This window comes from Pseudorca crassidens, chromosome 3, assembly GCF_039906515.1.
Source record: "Pseudorca crassidens isolate mPseCra1 chromosome 3, mPseCra1.hap1, whole genome shotgun sequence".
NCBI classification, from domain to species: domain Eukaryota; kingdom Metazoa; phylum Chordata; class Mammalia; order Artiodactyla; family Delphinidae; genus Pseudorca; species Pseudorca crassidens.
Genome location: NC_090298.1, coordinates 45,664,508 through 45,685,830, shown reverse-complemented (window position 1 = coordinate 45,685,830; position 21,323 = coordinate 45,664,508). Strand labels below are relative to the sequence as shown.

The 21,323-nt window shown below is 39.2% G+C and overlaps 3 protein-coding genes across 6 annotated transcripts in view; 1 reads left to right on the top strand and 2 right to left on the bottom strand.

Annotated features, from left to right (window-relative positions):
• Positions 1-4,979, bottom strand: part of RAB3C (RAB3C, member RAS oncogene family) — a 398,656-nt gene extending 393,677 nt beyond the window's left edge. Inside the window, exon 1 of the mRNA XM_067730725.1 lies at positions 4,847-4,979. The gene's annotated coding sequence lies outside the window, so the exon portion shown is untranslated. The remainder of the gene's footprint in view (positions 1-4,846) is intronic.
• The window catches only part of GAPT (GRB2 binding adaptor protein, transmembrane), a 35,790-nt gene extending 30,810 nt beyond the window's left edge, over positions 1-4,980 (bottom strand). Inside the window, exon 1 of one of the 4 annotated variants that reach the window (XM_067730731.1) lies at positions 4,847-4,980. The gene's annotated coding sequence lies outside the window, so the exon portion shown is untranslated. The remainder of the gene's footprint in view (positions 1-4,846) is intronic. The other 3 variants (XM_067730727.1, XM_067730726.1, XM_067730728.1) reach the window with 3 other exon arrangements.
• A 624-nt stretch (positions 4,981-5,604) lies between these two features.
• Positions 5,605-11,662, top strand: PLK2 (polo like kinase 2). The gene is made up of 14 exons (XM_067730721.1): positions 5,605-6,130; positions 6,739-6,846; positions 6,988-7,104; positions 7,305-7,434; positions 7,665-7,752; positions 8,228-8,323; positions 8,433-8,631; positions 8,730-8,877; positions 9,236-9,333; positions 9,635-9,764; positions 9,997-10,237; positions 10,359-10,488; positions 10,725-10,835; positions 10,968-11,662. Exons 1-14 carry the CDS (start codon positions 5,861-5,863, stop codon positions 11,157-11,159), a joined length of 2,058 nt encoding a protein of 685 aa, XP_067586822.1. The 5' UTR covers positions 5,605-5,860; the 3' UTR covers positions 11,160-11,662.
• The last annotated feature ends 9,661 nt before the right edge of the window (positions 11,663-21,323 follow it).

Below are 21,323 nucleotides of genomic sequence, written 5' to 3'. Positions count from 1 at the left end.
TACGTTTAGGTCTTCAATCCATTTTGAGCTTATTTTTGTGTGTGGTGTTAGGCAGCGATCTAATCTCATTCTTTTACATGTGCCTGTCCAGTTTTCCCAGCACCACTTATTGAAGAGGCTGTCCAGCCTTTTTACTTTAAGGTATCTTTTTTTTTGGCTGCACCGCATGTAATGAGGGATCATAGTTCCCCCACCGGGGATTGAACCTGTGCCCCTGCAGAAGAAGTGTGGAGTCCTAACCACTGGACTGCCAGGGGATTCCCCAACTTTAAGGTGTCTTTTGATGAATCAAATTTCTTAATTTTAATTTAACCAAATTTATCAATCTCCTGTTATATGGTTAATGGATTTTGCATGTTGAAAATCTTTGCCTTTATTGAACAGGCTATCCTTTCCCCATAATATATTTTTGGACATATATAAAGGATAGTCTCTTCAATAAATGGTGCTGGGAAAACTGGACAGCCGCATGCAAAAGAATGAAACTGGACCATTATCTTTATGCTATACACAAAAATCAACAAAAAATAGGTTCAAGATCTGAAACCATAAAACTCCCAGAAGAAAATATGGGGATAAGCTCCTTGACATTAGTCTTGGGTATGATATTTTGGACTTGATGACAAAATCAAAGGCAATAAAAGCAAAAATAAACAAGTGGAACTATATCAAACAAAGAAAGCTTCTGCACAGCAAAGGAAATCATCAACAAAATGAAAAGGCAACCTATATAATGACAGAAAATGTTTTCAAATCATATGTCTAATAAGGGGTTAATATGCAAAATAAATAAATAACTCATACAACTCAACTGTAAAGAGATAAGCAATCCGATTAAAAATGGGTAGAAGACATATGATCCAGCAATCCCATTCCCGGGCATATATCCAGAGAAAACTCTAATTTGAAAAGATACATGCACCCCAGTGTTCACAGCAGCACTATTCACAATAGCCAAGACATGGAAACAACCAAAATGTCCATCAACAGATGATGGATAAAGAAGATGTGGTATGTATATACGATGCAATCCTACTCAGCCATAAAAAAGAATGAAATAATGCCATTTGCAGTAACATGGATGGACTTGGAGATTATCATACTAAGTGAAGTAAGTCAGAAAAAGACAAATATCATATGACATCACTTATATGTGGAATCTAAAATATGATACAAATGAACTTATGTACAAAACAGAAACACACTCACAGACATAGGAAACAAATTTATGGTTACCAAATGGGAAAGGGTAGGGAGGAATAAATTACGAGTTTGGGATTAGCAGATACAAACTACTATTGATATATATCAAATAGGTAAACAACAAGGTTCCACCATATAGCACAGGGAATTGTATATATTCAATATCCTCTAATAAACCATAATGGAAAATAATATGAAAAAGAATATATTATATATATGTATATATATAACTGAATCACTTTGCTGTACACCAGAAACTAACACAACATTGTAAATCAACTATGCTTCAATAAAAAAAAAAAATGGTTAGAACACTTGAATAGATATTTTCCAAAGAAGACATACAACTGGCCAACAGGTAAATGAAAAGATGCTCAACATCAGTAATCATCAGGGAAAGGCAAATCCAAACTACAATGAGATATGATCTCACACCTCTCTAGAATGGCTATTACTAAAGAGACAAGAAATAACAGTGTTGGTGAGGATGTGGAGAAAAGAGAACCCTTATGCACTGTCGGTGGGAATATAAATTAGTGCAACCACTATGGAAAACAGAATGGAGATTCCTCAAAAAATTAAAAATAGAAGTACCATATGATCCAGCAATCCCACTTCTGGGTATATAATCAAAGGAAAGGAAATCATAATCTTGAAGAGATATCGCTATTCCCATGTTCACTGCAGCATTATTAATGACAGCCAAGGTATGGAAACAAAGTGTCCATCAACGGATGAATGGATAAAGAAGACATTTGATACACACACACACACACACACACACACATAATGGAATATGATTTAGCCATAAAACAGAAGGAAGTCCTGCCATTTGCAATAACATGGATGGACCCTGAGGTATTTATATTAAGTGAAATGAAAGAAAGACAATGTATATTCTCATTTATATGTGAAATCTAAAAAAACCTGAACTTCTAGATACAGAGAACAGATCCGTGGTTAACAGGAGTCAGGGAAGGTAGGCAAAATGGGTAAAGGGGGTCAAAAGGTACAGACTTCCTATTATAAGATAAGTAAGTCCCTGGGATGTAATGTAAAGCATGGTGACTCTAGCTAACGATACTGTATTGTATATTTGAATGTTATTGAGAGAGTAGATCTTAAAATTTATTATCACACAAGGAAAAAATATGTAACTATATGTGGTGATATAAACTGTGTTAGCCATTTCACTGTATATATATATATATATATACACACACACACACATATATATATATATACACACATACATATATCAAATCATAATGCTGTACACCTAAAACTAATGCAGTATTATATGTCAACTAGATCTCAATAAAAAAAATCTTTCCCTACCCTATGCTCTGCAAGTTGGTTACTTATATTTCCTACTGATATGTTGTTTTGTTCTTACTCTTTAAGTCCTTACTCCATCTGAAGTAGATATTTTGTACATGGTGTGTGTTATGGGCTAAAAATTCTTTCCCTTCAAAATTCATATAATGAAGCTCTAGTCCCCAGTACTTCAGAATATGACTGTATTTAGAGATAGGGCCTTAAAAAGGTGATTAAGGTTAAATGAGGTCATTTGGGTGGGCCCTGATCCAGTCTAACTGCTGTCCTTATAACAGGAAATTTGGACATACAAGGGGACACCAGGGATGCTCTCTCACAGAGGAATGATCACGTGAGGACACGATGAGAAGGCAGCCATCTGCAGTCAAAGAGAGAAGGCCTCAGGAGGAACCAAGCCTGCCCACACCTTGATCCTGGACTTGTAGCCCCCAGAACTGTGAGAAAGTAAATTTCTGTTGTTTAAGCCACCCAGTCTGTGGTATTCTGTTAGGGTAGCCCTAGAAAACTAATACAGTGTAAGATACGGATTTCATTTTTTTTTAATATGGAAAAATCAATTTTCTACTTCCATTTACTGAATAGTTTCCTTTCCTCAATGATCTATCATGTTTCCTCTGCCATATACCAAAGTTCCATATATAAGTGGATCTATTTCTAGGCTCTTTATTCCATTGGTCAGTCTATCCCTGTGAGAGGACCAAATTTTCTTAATTGCTCTAGCTTAATTATAAGTTGTGATAACTGGTAAAGAAAGACCTTCCCCCTTCTAATTCTTCTTTAAGTTAGTTTGCTATTTTTGATCACTTACACTTTCAAAGTTTGCAATCAGCTTGTCAAGTTTCACTAAAAGTCATATTGGGATTCCACTTGTAATTACATTAAATCTACAGAACTACAGAGAAATATTTTGTAATTAAAGATTTATCTCCATTGGAAAGTACATTTATTTTCTTTTTTGTTCTACTAACAACAATTTTAGTTCTGTCCACACGATGGCACCACGAACCAAAAAATCAGATTTTCATAGTTGGACAGAAGGTCCCATAACACATATACATGTTAATATTTTATTAAATGCTCAAATGTTTTGGAGGATAGACCTGAATTTCACATGGCATGTTCAACAGTCCATAAAATGCTTAAGTACATTTGGTAAAGAGATATACTATAGTATATGATAATCAAAGAATGGAAATAATAATGAAAAATATCATGATTATTCTTCATAGTCCTTTTATCATAGAAAGTCATAAACAGATACAGATTAAAAAGTTCATTATCAACCGAGAGAATAAAGACAAGGTGTAAAATTAACTCTGGAAATTTAGGTAGTATTTTCTAAACCTGCAAGCCTACTACAGGCTAGTATATAAGTCTGCATAAATCTGGGGAGCAAAGGTCACCCCTAGGTTTATCTTTAAAGAGGAGGGTTGTGTAATTCTTCATATCCACCACCAGGCGCCTGTTCCAGCCCTGATAATCATGGGGTAAATTCTACTTTCACTTTATGAGAAACATGCCTTGGCTTGCCCTGAACAGCTTACAGAATCAAAAAGGAGGAGTCACAGAAGACTTTCCCTTTCTACTCTGTAATGCCAATGAAACTCCTTTCTACATTATGTGGGAAACACTTGAGACAGAATCTTCGAAACCATGCACATTTAATTAACTGATACCATGCATACCCTGATGGTATCTGTACTGGAGCCAACCGTTTTCTAGGTACCTTCCGGGGGGTTATTAATCTGGTATTCTATATAGCACTGGAAATTAGTATCAAAAAACTGTTTAACACATCTTAACTTGGATTTAAAAATCTGTCTATTGCCAATTAACATAACTTGGATGTTCTACTAAATATATATAGAGGGAATAGTTAACTTAAATTCGTTAAACCCCAGATTCCTCATCTGTAAAATGGGAATAACAATATTTCCTACTTAGAATGGATGTAGAATTAAATAAGGCTTTTCAAAATACTAAGCACGGTACCCTGCACATAAATGCACTACTGTCATTAGAACAAGAAACAATGGCGGTCCCAGGTTAGCAAGTCTGAATCGTACAATCTGGAAATAGGAAACTAAGCCATGTTTTAGCTCACATGGCTATGCTCCTCCCTCATGCTACCAATCCTCTCCACTTGGAAGGCTTAGGATTGACTCTCCCAGCACCAGAGCAGCCACGTGGCTTAATGAGCCATTTTAAACGACGCATTCCGCATAACCCCTTCGGAATAAGAAGTGATAGATGATTTAGACTGTAAAACCATAGTTAGCACCAGGAGCACTTTTAAACCACTTACTGTCAAAGGAAGCCCATATAGTCATTAACCGCTGCCCACTCGGACTAACTGCGCTTCTGGAACATTCCACGAGGTAGCGCCTTTGCTCCCCGTCTTCGGTCATTCTGAACGCGAAGCCTTCCCAAGGCGCTGGCCTCCCTCTCCAAGGTTAAGGGCCTGACCTCCGACAAAGGCTTGCTCTAAGGTGATGGGCAGAGGCCACACGGGCCTAAGTGGGACTTGTCCATGGTCAGCCGGCCGGCCCCAGCCGAAGTCCGCTTCATTTAGAAGCGGCGGGGAGCTCGGAACACCCTGTTCCGCGGACCCTTGTCTTTCAGGGGCACGGCCTCCCCGCAGGGCCCCTCTAGACAGGAGCTAACGGGGTAAAACTGCGGGGGCGGCGGCAGCCCAGAAGGTCTCCAGGTGGCCACCGGGAAGCCTCACGTGACTGTGCAGTGGCTCCGGCCACACTCACACGTTGACACCGGAGGCGTCAGGTTGTAGGGCGGTGAGGAAGGGCTGTGCACGGGAGGGAACCTGCGAGGACCGCAGCACCCGGTGGGGCTCTGATCACTGCACCGCCCGCCGCGGGGCGGGTGGGGGCGGAGCCAGGCGTCGGCCCTAGGGTTTCTACTTCAAACCCAGAAGCTCGGAACATTCCAAGAATGGGATGGCGGTCACGGGAACGGCCGGACGCCTGTGTCCGCCTCCCCATCGGGGTGAGCGCTCCCCGCGGCCGGCAAGCGGCTCGCAAGCTGGAAGCCACCAGCCCGTCGCAACCTCCCGCTCGGCCCCGGACGCTCTTGAGGCCGGTGGGCGGGGCGTCACCCGTGATGTAGCATCCCGTTTCGATTCTCCGCCCCCTTCTCCGCCCGTATATAAGACTTCTCCGGGCGTTCACACTCGTACAAGTGAACGAAGGCGTCGGGCGGGGGAGGTTGGTGCCTGCGGCTGGGGCTCGAGGGTAGAGGCCGGCTCGGTCGCGTGTCCGCGCCTCGGAGGTGGCAGCGGGCAGTGCAGGGTGGCGAGGGGACCATGGAGCTCTTGCGGACTATCACCTACCAGCCGGCAGCTGGCACCAAGATGTGCGAGCAGGCGCTGGGCAAGGCTTGCGGTGGGGACTCGAAGAAGAAGCGGCCGCAGCCGCCCCCCGAAGAGCCGCAGCCGCCGCAGCCCCAGGTGCAGGTGCAGCCGGCCGCCTCGCACCACCATCACCACCACTCGCACTCGGGGGCCGAGATCTCGAGGATTATCGTCGACCCCACCACGGGGAAGCGCTACTGCCGAGGCAAAGTGCTGGGAAAGGTGACGAGCGGCGGGCGCCCTGCTGCCAGGCGGGAGGGAGGTCTGCCCGGGCATTCCCCGGGCCGGGCCGGACGCCGCGCCCACCGCTTCTCGGCGTCTCGGGAGGCCGATCCCGGCGCGACGTGGGCTGCTCACCTGCCCTCCTCTGGCTTTTGTGCGCTGGCAGCGCCGGGATCGATTTCACATCCTTAGCCGCGGCTCAGTCTGCGTCCCGCCGCCCAAAGACATTGATCTTGAGGCCAGAAGCGAGGGCTTTCTATACCAGACCCAACTCTCTCGAGCTGCCCCCACAGAGGATTTTCTTGACAAGTCTCTTCATACCCTATTTCTCATCTCCCCAACCCCAAGCCCCCCCTCCGGAAAGCTCCTCTCTGTAAAGGGAGAAGGGGCACTGTTTTAACTTACTGTTTTCAGGAATGCTTTTCCCTTCGTGAAAGAGCTTTAAAAAAGTAGACCGCATCCCTCTGTCCGCCCTTCCTCTCCCATATTTTTGCTTTTCTTTCTCATTTACTTATATATATATATATATATATATATATATATATATAAAAATCTGCCGTCCATGTCCCTGCCATACTCAATTCCGTCTCGGCTTTGTTTCCTGTCAGGGTGGCTTTGCAAAATGTTACGAGATGACAGATTTGACAAACAACAAAGTCTACGCTGCAAAAATTATTCCTCACAGCAGAGTGGCCAAACCTCATCAAAGGGAAAAGGTGTGTATGACTGTTGAGTAAAGTATTTTCTTTGTGTGCAAGATGGCCCTTCCCTTTTAGGAAAATGTCTTCTGCATGTGTAAGACTGGCTTTTCAGAGGTGAGGGAGGCTAATAAGACTGATCTTGCTTTTTTCTTTTAGATTGACAAAGAAATAGAGCTTCACAGAATCCTCCATCACAAGCATGTAGTGCAGTTTTACCACTACTTTGAGGATAAAGAAAACATTTACATTCTTTTGGAATATTGCAGTAGAAGGGTAAGTGTTCACTCCTATTTGAATGCATTTACTTCCCGCAAACTGACATGGCATTCAAACTGAACTTTATCTGGGAATTTCGTTGTGGAGGTAATTATTACACTGCAGCATTAACTTTCATCACTCATCCTGCACAAGGAAACCCCTGATTTTGGTAACTTTGTTTGACAGATTCTCTTTTTTCCTTCTCCTCTTCCCAGTCCATGGCTCATATCTTGAAAGCAAGGAAGGTGTTGACAGAGCCGGAAGTCCGATACTACCTCAGGCAGATTGTGTCTGGACTGAAGTACCTTCATGAACAAGAAATCTTGCACAGAGATCTCAAACTAGGTAAGCCTTTCACTCCGAATGATGACTTTTGTGTCAGAGAGGTGTGCTGTCTCTCTCCCTTTTTTTTAACATATTAACGTTCTTAGTTGGGATCTCACCAGTGCAATCTTGCTTATGAATGATGGCTTTCACTTGAAGCAACTGGCTGCCTGCCTGTTGAGTGGATGTGTGTGTACTTGGTTAGAACAGCTTTCCAAGGGAATTCAGATTTCTTTTTTTTAATCATCTAGGAAACTTTTTTATTAATGAAGCCATGGAACTAAAAGTTGGGGACTTTGGTTTGGCAGCCAGGCTGGAGCCCTTGGAACACAGAAGGAGGTAAGAGTCAGAAGGACACATCCTGATAGGGTTTTGTGGAGATCAAATATGCCCTTCTTATTTTCCAGTTAATGTTTCAAAGGCCAGTTGATACTAAAATCTATAAACCGCTACAGTGTTAATTGAAGGAAACACTTATCCAGTGCCACTATGGACCAGGCAGAGTACCTTATGCCTATAAGTTGATTATGAAACAAATCTGTCTTATATTTGCCTGAAATATATAAATATATCCTGCTGTACCTGGTCTCAGTTGGCTTAAAACACTTTGTCATGTGGCTGAAAAAAATTGTACACACATTAAAAAAAAATTACCAAGTCACTTGGTCAAATGTCAGTTGTTTACATGCCAGAAATCAAAAGTCAGGTGTTTCCAAATAGAAATTCAACATAGTGCTTTTAAGGTTTTATCCAGAGAACTAAGTTTAAACAGTAGAATAGTTCCTAATGAGATCTTCATATTTTGTTTTCCTAGAACGATATGTGGTACCCCAAATTATCTTTCTCCTGAAGTCCTCAACAAACAAGGACACGGCTGTGAATCAGACATTTGGGCCTTAGGCTGTGTAATGTAAGTAAACGCACCAAAATAATCAAAAAGCAAATTTGGATGTAGGTTTTTAACACTCGAAAAGAGTCGCTTTTTGACCGTTCCTAAAGAAGTGTTTCCTTGCATACAGGTATACAATGTTATTAGGAAGACCCCCATTTGAAACTACAAACCTGAAAGAAACTTACAGGTGCATAAGAGAAGCAAGGTATACGATGCCCTCTTCATTGCTGGCTCCTGCTAAGCACTTAATAGCCAGCATGTTGTCCAAAAATCCAGAAGATCGTCCCAGTTTGGATGACATCATTCGACATGATTTTTTTTTGCAGGTGGGTGCATTTTTTTTTTTTTTTGCCGTCTTTTTATTACATGTTCTTGATCCTAATTTCGCAGCAGGTTACTGAAGATCTTGTCTTTTACTCCATAGGGCTTCACTCCAGACAGACTCTCTTCTAGCTGTTGTCACACAGTTCCAGATTTCCACTTGTCAAGCCCAGCTAAGAATTTCTTTAAGAAGGCAGCTGCTGCTCTTTTTGGTGGCAAAAAAGACAAAGCAAGATATATTGACACACACAGTAAGTTATAAGACTTCTTTTGTTCTTCCGTGTCCAATATTATATATAAAGTTGATAAGTTAGTTAAAAGAGGCTTTTATATGAACATAAGTTGGCCTGTATGTTTGTATACTATTTGACTTTCTGTAGCGTCAAAAATCCACACTGCAAACTGTGGTTGATAGCTTTTTGTTTCATAGGCATTAAAGTGTGCTTCTTGCATAACTGCAGCTGATGGCAAAGATAAAAGTAAAAGCTGATGGTTTTGCCTTGGATGCTCTTAAGTTGGTTATTAATGCCAAAGGAGGAAATAGGGCTAGCTCTGTTTCTACCTTGTTTGGATAGAATAATGCTCATAATTCTTTTCCTTGATTTACAGATAAAGTGGCTAAAGAAGATGAAGAAATTTACAAGCTTAGGCATGATTTGAAAAAGACTTCGATAACTCAGCAACCCAGCAAACATAGGACAGATGAGGTATGCTAAAGAAGAGTAAAATAGTTATAAACACTTTATATCCTTTTCATTCTTCGTTAATTATCGCTTGGATCACATATTTACTTAACGTTTTCTTCCCAACCCTTTAAAAGGGAAGATTTTTATCTCTTAGTTTAACAATGCATGCAGTTGAGTTACCGAAATAGCTGTTACCTGGCTTGTGTCCATTGCTTTTTGATAAGCTTTCCTACTAATTGCCACAATCTCATCTTAAACTAGAATTCTCAACCCCAAATGAATTTTAAAAGCTTGACCATGGCCTGGCTCTTCTCTCTTCTAGGAACTCCAGCCACCTACCACTACAGTTGCCAGATCTGGAACACCCGCAGTGGAAAACAAGCAGCAGATTGGAGATGCTATTCGGATGATAGTCAGAGGAACACTTGGCAGCTGCAGCAGCAGCAGTGAATGTAAGTGGTTGTCAACTGCATTTTAAATAAGGACGCTCTGAATGCCAGTGCTCAATACTAAGTAACTGACGTCAGTTTGGTTTTTGGCCTGATTTAACATAGAAGAAGCAAAATTAGAGGACTGGAACAATTTTGAGTCCTCCCTCCTTAGATTTAGTGAAGGGAGACTTAGCACCTACCATAGCCTGAGGTTTTGTTGTTAATTATTTTCTAAATTTCTCTGACTTTCCAGGCCTCGAGGACAGTACCATGGGAAGTGTCGCAGACACAGTGGCAAGAGTCCTTCGAGGATGTCTAGAAAACATGCCAGAAGCTGACTGCATCCCCAAAGAGCAGCTGAGCACTTCCTTTCAGTGGGTCACCAAATGGGTCGACTACTCTAATAAATATGGCTTTGGGTACCAGCTCTCAGACCACACTGTAGGCGTCCTCTTCAACAACGGTGCTCACATGAGCCTCCTTCCAGATAAAAAGTAAGCGTGTTCAATTAAGGAAGCCCCGTCAGTTCTTTAGTTTTGCCCTAAGGAAATCTGAAAATAGTGACTAACTACTTCCGTTTTTCCTTCTTTTCTCCGTATTGTTCCTGTTCTTTAGAACAGTTCACTATTACGCGGAGCTTGGCCAATGCTCTGTTTTCCCAGCAACAGATGCCCCCGAACAATTCATTAGTCAAGTGACGGTGCTGAAATACTTCTCTCATTACATGGAGGAAAACCTCATGGATGTAAGTACCGTGGCTTTCCAGCAGTGATGTTTGCAGTGTAGTCCACAGAGCAGTGGCATCTGTGTAACCTCAACGCTTTAAGGCATGCAGCCTCTTGTGTCCCGCCCTCAATCTACTGGATTAGAATCTCCAGGCCACTCTGGCACTTGCTTAAGTTTGATAGGCATTTGCTGAGAAGAACTGAGTGCACACACAGCAAAGCTTTTATAGGCACTAAGTCTCCCAATCTCTCCCAGGGTGGAGATCTGCCTAGTGTTACGGATGTTCGAAGACCTCGGCTCTACCTCCTTCAGTGGCTAAAATCTGATAAGGCCTTAATGATGCTCTTCAACGATGGCACCTTTCAGGTAAATGAACCCTTGAGGAAAGCAGGTGTTTAGGTCCCCAAATGATTGTGACCTAGCCAATCTGATCATTGACGAAACTCTTCACATCTTGAGTATTTAGAGAGATCTAATATCTATGTCTGCTTTTTAAAGGTGAATTTCTACCACGATCATACGAAAATAATCATCTGTAGCCAAAATGAAGAATACCTTCTCACCTACATCAATGAGGACAGGATATCTACAACGTTTAGACTGACAACTCTGCTGATGTCTGGCTGTTCATTAGAATTAAAAAATCGAATGGAATATGCTCTGAACATGCTCTTACAGAGGTGTAACTGAGAGACTTTTTGAATGGATCCTATGGGACTCCTCTTTTCCACTGTGAGATCTACAGGGAAGCCAGTAGAATGATCTACAGCACGTTGAAGAAGGTGGACAGGTGGTGGTACGAAAACAATTCCTCCGTGGCCTGCTGGACCCGGTGGAACCAGACCGGGCAGAGGCACACAGTTCTGGACCTTGGACAAGCTGAGAGTGAACCCGAATGCAGTTTTCCTTGATGTACCTGTTTCAAAAGGTTTTTCAGACAATTTCGCAGAAAGGTGCATTGACTTAACTTCTCTCTGTGGAGAGCACTTCAGACAGAGGACTTGGGACTGTGAATATACTTCCTGAAGGGGAGGGAGAAGGGAGGACGCTCCCGTGTTGTTGAAAGGCTGTAACTGGAGCAGCTTTTGGCTGCTCAACTGTGAACTATGGCCATATATAATTTTCTCTTTTTTTTGAAGACACTTGTGGCTGGAAAAGTGCATTCCTTGTTAATAAACTTTTTATTTATTACAGCCCAAAGAGCAGTATTTATTATCAGTTTTTTTTTTATGTTGACCATTTTAAACTGTTGGCAATAAAGAGTATGAAAAAGCAGAAACAGTGATCTCCCGTCTTTGGTGTGGCCCCAGCACTGCATCCCAGCATTCTTTGATCATGGATCCTTGGCACTCTTTGGCAGGATGTTGAGTGCAGAAGCAGGCTAGAAAGTTAGAGTTTTAACTTTGCTGATAATAATTTCTAGGAAGTCAGTCTTTAATACCTGAAGTGAAGTCATATGCTCTCTGGTAGATCTAGCTTGAGAAGAGAAGAGTGTAACAAAAATACCACTCTTTTCACAACCAGAATATAGGCCTCCTACTGAATCCAAACCCAACTTCTCTCTGGAGTATTTCCCCAAAACTCGTTTAGCTTGGAGCTAAAAACTAGAGTAATCCCGTGTAAACGGATCTCTGTTATTAAGTGTCAATAGGTACCGGAAGTTTATCTTAATGTGGGCAGGACTCTGTACTTTATAATACTTGCACCACCTAAATGTATAAGTCAGCTTAAACCTACCTAAACACGCCCGTTGCCACCAGTAGTGAGAAGTACTTTGTAAATAAGTCATTTTCCTTCTGGTGCATGGAGGATGGGGAATGGTAAGGGTACCAAGCTTTGGTTTTAAGCCCATCTTTTAAACTATCAAATTATCCAAGGGGTAAATCTGAGACAGTTTTCTCTTTCAGTGGGATGTCTCCTTTGACAGGTGTACAAAGCTGCTCCCTGTTACTCTGAACTTACAGTGACCTGTATAAAGTGCAAATACTTTTTCTGTTCAATTGTAATCCCACTATAAGGAAAATATTGTCCTGAGAAAAGCAGCACTCTCTCATGTGTCAGGCTCTGTTTGCACTAGGATCCTGTACAGAGTAGTGGAGAGATGGTGGTTGTAATTTTACAGTTTTCTAAAATTACTACAAACTGCCCCTGATAAGCTTTATTAATAAAAGTCAAATCTGGAGAGCTGTTTATGGATATTTCACAGTTCCTAGAGTACCTCCTGCTGACTGGAGTTCTCTGGCCACGTGTACAGCTTCAGCCTCTGTTAAATGGTTTATGGTAATAGCTGAAGAAAATAGTAATAGCTGAAGAAAACTGGATAATCACACTCATAGCTGGGTGTGCAAAAGTAGAATCTATTTTTATCTTTGTGAGCAGAGAGGTAGAAGTAGGAGTTTGTAAATAGTAAAAAATGTGCTTTCATTTTGAGTTTTACAGTGTTAGGTTGTATATTACTTCACCATTTCAAAATTAGGTACTTATCCATTCTTGTAGGTACTGAGGGTCTCCTGTGTGCCAAATCCAGGGCCTGGTGTTGGAGATGCTGAGTGAGCCCAAACCTCTCCCTGTCCTTGAGGAAATCACAGCAGAGTGGAGGAGACATTTGTCTAGTGCATTTGTCTAGTAGTCTGATAAGTGCTGTGATATTATGATAAAGATATGTAGTGGGTGTTGTGGGAACCAAGAACAGGAATCGTGGGGAAGGAGCCGCAGGCGTGGCTGCGCAGGAGATTCCAGAGAAGAAAATTCTTTTTTATTGGGTTTTGAAAGATGAGTGAGGGTTAAATAAAGGTATGAGATGGGGAAGGGTATTATAAGCAGTGGGAATAACATATATAGATGCCCGAGGGTGAAAGAGTTCACAGGAGAAGTGGATGTGTAAGTCTGAAGCATCATAAGTAAAGGCTGGAAGAAACAGACCTGACGTGCTCCCAAGTTCCATCACAAGGCATTTAGGCTGCACCGAAGGCTATTTGTAGTTACTGAAAGATTTTAAGGAAGCAAGTGACCTAGTATTTCAGTTTTATTAAATTAATTATTAATTTATTAATTAATTAAATTAAATTAATTAAATAAATTTATAAATAAATTAAATAAATTTATTAAAGCAAGATGGGTGGGGAAGAAGATGGAGAAAGATGACCCAAACAGTAAAGATACTAATGTTGTGATCCAGGTGAGAAAGGACTTTATAAAAAGGAGCATATAAAGAGTTAGGTAGTGTCTCCTTTGGCCCGTCTACCAATAGTTTATTTTAGTATCCCCAGTACGGTGGCATATGGCAATCAAATATTGAATGAATAAATGACAGTAGATTTGGGAGGGACTTAGAAAGTTGATTTGAATAGGATTTGGCACTTTATTGAATGTGGAGCCTGAGGAAGAAGGTGGGCCTTAGGATGATTGGCAGTCAATGGCGGGCAGGCAGTGTACTGTGGGGTCATTAACTGAAATAAATTAGGAATGCAGAAGGAAGAGCCTGATATTCAGGGAAATACAGTGAGTTTAGGACAGCTTGAATCAAACTCGTGTGAGGACGCTCAAATAGATCCAGAAAATAGTAATAGCTAACTTCAGCTAAGTGTGGTGTGACCATGGCAGGACTCAGATCCTGAGTTATTTGACATTTACTACTTCATAAAAGTAGTAAAAAAAACCCAGAAAAACCAACCTTCAAGAACTATTTTTGAATGTAACCTTATGTTTGCTAGATAGGAAGTGTACTGCAGTGGAAAAACTTTGGAATCAGTCCTAAGTTCAAATTCCTGTTCAACCATGTATTACCAATAAGATCTCAAGAATACTTAACCTCTCTAAGCTTCAGTTTCCTCACCTACAAAGATTAAATGATAATAAAGCACTTGTACATCAAAGGTGCTCAATAAATATTTGCCCCTTTTCTTGTCCTGTTTCCCCTGCCTTCTTCCACACCCATCATAACAGTAACCCTGGTTACCTAGAAAAGAAAATAACTGACTCATTTCTGCCCCTTCCAGTCTTCCTTTCTGTATCAGTCATGGGCGAGCCAGGAATGCACAAGTCATTTTAGGACTTTCAAAGAGAAGGAATTTATTGGAGGCTATTGGTTGTATAGATAATGGAAGAGCTCGGAAGTCAGATAGGAGGCGGTGAGGCAACCAAGAGATAAGCAGCAGTAGGAAGCCGCTACCACGCCCTTGGCTGGAGAGACCCAGAGGGAAAGTGGGAATACTCCAGAACTGGGGGTTTCTGGCAGAAAGTAGAATTATGGTGGTCACTGCCTACCAGGAGTTTGAAATCATGGAGCAAATGTAGTCACTGCTTGAGATAACCCCTGTACACATCTGGATGGGAAAGAAAAGGGATAAAATATTCTGGATTATTTCTTCCTTTTGCCCTAGAGTCTACCGTTGACCAAGTGAACTGGACGCTAGTGGAAAAGAACCCTGATGAATGTAGTTGCAGGAATCATTCTTCTATTGGAGAATGAAGCAGGGAAGGGCAGGGGTGGGTCTGAGCTTGAACAGGCCAATACCTTCCTTCTTTCTTAACTTTTCTCTTCCATTAATTTTGTACCACCTCTATCCTCCCTTCCTCTTAAATCCCAAAGTGACATGAGTGCTAAGAGCTCTAGTTCACTAGGCAGGAGGATGACAAGCAGGGGAAGGTTAGAGGAGGAACAAGATAGAGTGAGGAACCTTAAGATGAGTCACTCTTGCTTTAGGCCTCTGTGATTTGAAACATCATCAGACTTTTTTACACTAGAGAGACGTTAGTCTAATGAAAATAGATATGACTTAAAAATGAGTAAGATACATTTTCATAAGGTACATGGAGAAATCAATGTTGGTATTTTATAGCAATTCTGTGCATGGTAGAGTTAGTATATTTCCAAGGCTTGGAATAACCTCTTCTATAAACAGAAACCTGTAGATTCCATTTTGTTTTTCCTTGACTTGCAAGAGATTCTAATCTATATATGAATAGACTCATGCTTTCCTCTAGTACTTCTTTGTGCCTTATTAACTTTAGTAATGGAAAGTATCCCTTTGTTTGAATTGCCACAATTTAATTATATTAGTGAATTCAAACTAAAATGTTAAACTCCCATATGCAGTGTTAGAATTTAATATAACGGTTCATCAGTGTTTGGAATTCAACTGAATAGAATGCATAGATTTTGCCCCTGGGATTAGCTTTATAATACAATTATATACAAAGCAAAATTGATTTTAATGATTGAGGTACAATAACTTCACTACCAAGTTAAGGTGAAAATAATAAATGTACTGAGGTATCTCGGCTATGAAATACTGAACGATCAGATATTTTAATCCAACCATATGAGTTAGAACAAATTCTCTTTTTTAGGCCTGTAGCAAATTAGTACTGCAAGAAACCAGGCAGCAGGCCTAAATGAAATAAAATCAGCAATGCCTTTCTTTGGTACTGCTTTGGAATCAATGGCAGCCGAATGACCTTTAAAGTTGGGATCATGTTGAACATGCCATAAGAATTTTTAAACTGAATGAAAAAATATCTTTGCAAATGGACTTTTATAAATGTATTCATACATGGCAGTGAAAATCAAATTGAGCTGAATATAAGTATGAAAGCTAATACATTTTCAAAGTCCTAATGTGTAAGAAATTACAGTTAACCTCAAAGACAATATGCAAGTTATATTTCTTGTTTAAAATACAAAACTTGTGGTAAAAAGTCAGTTCCTCAAATAAGAAACATTTGTGGTAAAACAAAACCCACAATGAACAAATTATAAAAATATATGATGTAGTAGGAAAAGTTTGGAATTTTAATCAGCTATATTAAGCTTGACTGAACTGGGCCAATGGCATCATGCTGAGTATCAGGAACACGACACTGCTTGATTCTTAGTTTTCTCATCTGTAAAATAAGGATAATAATAAAAATTGTATTGGAATCTATTAGGATGAACAATATGATATTGATGATATTTGACCATTTTTGACCTACAACAGAAGCTATTTCTTTTCATTCAAAAAAATAAGAGAAGAAATCAGATTGAAAGTTTTCTTCTTCCCTCTTTTAATATTGTCTTTATTAATATTTCCTTTTGTTTTATATTTATATCATTTACTGAAGAGTAAATAAGAGTATACACAATATAATGTGTGATATACATTTCAGTAAAGAGTATATTTTGTACCTAATTAAATATTGTTAGAGCTTTTCAATTATTAATTGCTTCATTCACCATGCTCCTAGGAATCAAGTAAGGAATGCCCCAAAGTGAGAGCAATTTAATTTCTGATAACCGACAAAATTTAAGTCCAGTCACATAAACATCTCCCACATTGTAAGTCCTCCTTTGTTGCTTTTTCTTGTTATAGTCCTTTCTCAACTATCTTCAAAAATAATTCCTCTACTGTGTTCCAAGGAATACCAAATTCTTTCAATATCATGAAGATTCCCTGAAAAATATACTCACTGGCAAATTATTTGGGGAAATACTGAATTAAATAAATGTAAACATTTCTTTAAGTCAAAACTTCTCAGGAACTTGAATATGCTATATCCTGCATTGTGAATCTCCAGAGAGGAATAGAGTGGAAAGGTTTCTCCAAACTTATTTGCCCTAGTACACTCTTTGTTTTGGATTAACTTTTAAGATCGTAAGCAATGTTCCTTGGAATGTAGTTTGCCAATGTATGTAGTAATCATATTTAGTAACTGAAATTTACTTTTAAAAGATCTTGAACCAGTCAAATAGGTTGGGATGAAAGCCCAGAGTTTTACAGTGGTAGAACAATATTTAGGTGAATAGGGAGTTTAACACCACCTCTGATATCACAGTTCCAGACCCCTTAGATATCTTCTACAGTCTTACTTAGTAAGAAAATTTTCCCTCTAGAGGGAGAAACTTATGGCCCAGAAATCAACCGTATGGCCAGGTAACCACGTCAACTTTGCAGTGCAGACATTCCATTCCTAGATAATAAGGAGAGGCCTACAGTTGACTTATGCACATTTCTGTTTCTTTACCATAATAGCATTGAAATGCTTTAAAATAAATTTTAGTCCATATTCACTATGATTTGCAAAAGACGTTTTGGGTTTGAAGAGAGCATGTTGATAGTTCTTTACACTGAAGAGCACAGCTGTAAAAGATGTAAAGCATCTTCCTCCATATGCCACCTCCTGTGAAGAACCTACTGAACAGTGCATGTGGATCTATCATACTGAATACATTAGAGCAAGATTTATTAATTAAACTTCATTGTGAAATCATTGTAGAAGGGCAAGATTTAATTGACTTATTTTAATGGCGTGATAAGGAAAGGAGTTATATATTCAGAAGGGATACAGAAACTCAGTTCAGTTTAAAGAAAAAAGTCAGGAAACCCTAATTGAATAAATCTCACACTGCACCAGGAACATAATATTATAGTTCCAATCCAAATGAAGAGGGTCTTTCAATGTCCACTAGACGGTTTGGAACATGTTGTTTTAGCTATTGCTTAATTGTCCAATTTGGTTTTTTCTCATTAATACTGAACAGCCAGATACTGCAAAGATGTGATACATATACGTGGAGGGTGACCACACACCTCTGTTTACCTGGGAAAATCTTACCCAGACTTTGTCCCAGTCAAATGTGTCTGGATTTGGAAGATGAATTATATGGTTACCCTATGAAATATTCATTGCTATCCCATTCATGCTCTATCCCACATGAGCTAAGACGCATCTAGCATGACCTGCTCCCATGTTACTGCACCTTTGATTTCCATTCCTTTTCCTATGGAAGTTAGGTTAGAATTTTTCAGTACTGTTAGTGTCTATGACCTTATTTTTATGCCTCATTAAACAGAGAAGCAGAAAAACTGAATCCAGGCTACACAAATTTATTTAGATGCTGGTACAAATTACATACTTTTTTACTTTATCTGCTTGTTAAGACCACTATGCCAATGATGGTAAAAAATATTAATGACAGTCAATGACACAGGTACCACCTGGTAAATGAGAATGAAAGAAACATATTTGGAAAAGATATGGTTTCTCTAATCACTAATCTTTTACAGACTCTGACTCATAATCAATTATGTGTCATTTCAACTTAGAGGTATATGGTTGAATTAAACAGTGACATGATTTCATCCTGGCTTTAAAGAGGAAGGACTGAAATAGAAATATGGAGTTCTTGTTTCAAATAAAATAGATTTCCTTCAATTCAGGTGGATAGACTGGAAAAATAATTTGACTGGAAAAATGAATGAATTTGAAATGTACTCTGAAAATAATAGATCTCATAGATTTAAAAATATTTAAAATATTCTGTGGAGTGTGGTGAAGCTCTTATGGAAATAAGAATTTAAATATAGACACCCCAGCTTCTTCGGTCAATATTAGCTGAAATGCCAATATTAACTAAACATACCAAGATGTCATAATTATTTATCTAAGGAAGGAGGTTATAAAATAGTATAACTAAAATAGTATAATAGTAGAAACTCAATTCTGAGTTTCTAGATACATCAAAAGAATTTCACCTTGAACTTAGTAACATTGTCAATTTAGTGACGCATTTAGAATTGCGATTGTATTGGTACATTTTATGGGCTTAGCTAAGAATTAAAAGTAAGAATGCACTTTATATCAGGCATATAACAGCTGGTTTGCTTTAGTGACGTAGATACTACACTGAATGGACTGCACAGCAAATTTAAATTTTTCATTAGGGTTTCCCAGTTTCTAACTGGCTTTTCTCTTAGCATTCATGGTATAAGAGTGACATTATATGGTTTCTTGAAGTTACCCTTTTACTTTAATGGGCAGAAGAACAAAAACAGGAATTAAGATTGAGAGTCATAATAACAACAATAAATATGAAAGTTTTATTACATGTATGTAAAGATTTTAAGAATTAACAGTCAAAAGAAACATTTAAAAAAATCTTTGGGTTATATCAATATTTTTATTGAAAACCTAAAAATCTATGTTTTAAAAAATACAGATATTGCAGGTCACATCACAATACTCCAAATTCTTGTAAAGAAAGTTGATTCGAGCTCTTGTTCTTACACTCTATTTGTTCAGCACCAAATTGGCCAAAATAACTTATTTTTTAAAAAATATCATTTATTTTAGTTACACAGACATGGTATTGAGTTCTCTATGTGTTTGGATGACTTTTTTTCAGTGAAGCACCATGAAGTTTTCAGAAAACGTATCAGACATATCGATGCTATTTACCTAGCGTCATTGCCACAGTACCAGTCTGATATTAAAGTGTAACAAGTGTCTACAGGAGCCAGTTTCTTGGCAACGTGAAGGAAATTTTAGGTCAATAAAGTAGACAGAATCTCAATGTTTGGTCATATTCCAATCTCTCAACGTTTGGTCATATTCCAATCTTCGGACACTGTGAAAGGTACTGTGGATTGTTTTCCAAACATTGTGTGCTTGTTTTAAGTGGGTGTGAGAAGACTGAAAGGCCAGTTTCCTAACAAGCTAATGGTAGAGCATAGCTCACTTTAGAAATTAAAGCAAAACAACACAAAATCCACAAGACTAACCAAAGTATCCAAAATATAAGGCAGATGTCATGAGGAAGATGAACATTTTTGAGCACTTTGAGCTAGGGTTAGCTGTATTTAAGAAAATAAAAACTTTTGAGAAATAAACCATTTTGTTTGCTTGTTTCTTGTTTGTTTTCCTTTTGTTTTCTTGGTAGCAGACCGTGGTTATCAGGACTAAATGAAGCACTTAGATGTTTAAAAGACAGGTCTTTAAAAGACAGGTATTTATTTCTTAGAAGACTTTTAGCAGTATATTAATTCATTGTCTTCCTGAAAACAGGAGACAGATAGAAAAGCTAAATGACACTAACCCAATTTTGAAAAAAATTCCTATGAAACAGTAGATAATGTATAATATCATTCATGAAAATCCTGATTTGTGAATTTCAGGTTCTTTCAGAAAAACTCTTCTGTATCATTTCAAGGTCAACTTCAACAACCAATAGCACCTTTATGGAAAGCATTTTGTTGGTTCAGGTGCTTTAGACAATCCAGTTCAGTGTGAAAGTTTGCACTTCTTATCTAAAAATGGCTTCTCAAGAACAAACACACCATTTTAAATTTGCAAGCCATAGATGTCTCTCTGGCTTAATAGTTTTAATCCTAGTAACTCTGGACTGTTAGAGTCATTCATTAAGAAGCCTTCAGCAGTCTGGTTGCTATACCTCAGCTCTCCTTGGAGAGATTACACATCCTATAGTTTCCCCGAGTGGGAGACATGCCAGCCTGACTAATGACGGCTGTCCCTGTGATGCATCAGGTCACCAGGGCCAGCAACACTGTTGTGCCATTGCTAGATTATGGTACAAAATGGCACTTTTAGTGTTGAAGTAAAACCTGGTTCATCATCTTATGCTTTGTTCTGAGGCAGAGCTTAAAGAACGTGTTGTTACTCCTGTATAGCAAAAAAAGGCAATGTTTATTTATCACCTTAGCTAGAACAAACTGAGTAAAATGAGGTCTTGGGTGGAGTGTATAAGATGAGGAAATTTCCGTCTTCAGCAGTGGGCCATAAAATGGCAGAATCTGTAAAACTGGAAAGTCCATTTACTGCCTAGTCACTGAAACTGAAAAAGAAAGAAATTGTAATAATAAGAATAATAAAAACACAAATGATGATGAGTTCAATGTGGCGAGACTCTTTGGTGAAACCTTAATTTCTGTTTAAAAAATCACATTTAATTGTATTGAATGTAAATATCATATTTCTAGAGCATCTCTTTGAAATAATCTCTTTCACTGTATTTTAGAAGCTCTGGTTCCTTAATTCTAGAAAAGTCAGTGGGTGACAAATATTACCTTTGCCATT

Excerpts from the sequence above, each read along its gene's own strand:
- PLK2 (XM_067730721.1), top strand. The coding sequence starts at position 5,861 with ATGGAGCTCTTGCGGACTATCACCTACCAGCCGGCAGCTGGCACCAAG. Across the intron at positions 6,847-6,987 it reads AACCTCATCAAAGGGAAAAG|ATTGACAAAGAAATAGAGCT; the intron begins GTGTGTATGACT and ends TTTTTCTTTTAG. Across the intron at positions 10,238-10,358 it reads AGCCTCCTTCCAGATAAAAA|AACAGTTCACTATTACGCGG; the intron begins GTAAGCGTGTTC and ends CCTGTTCTTTAG.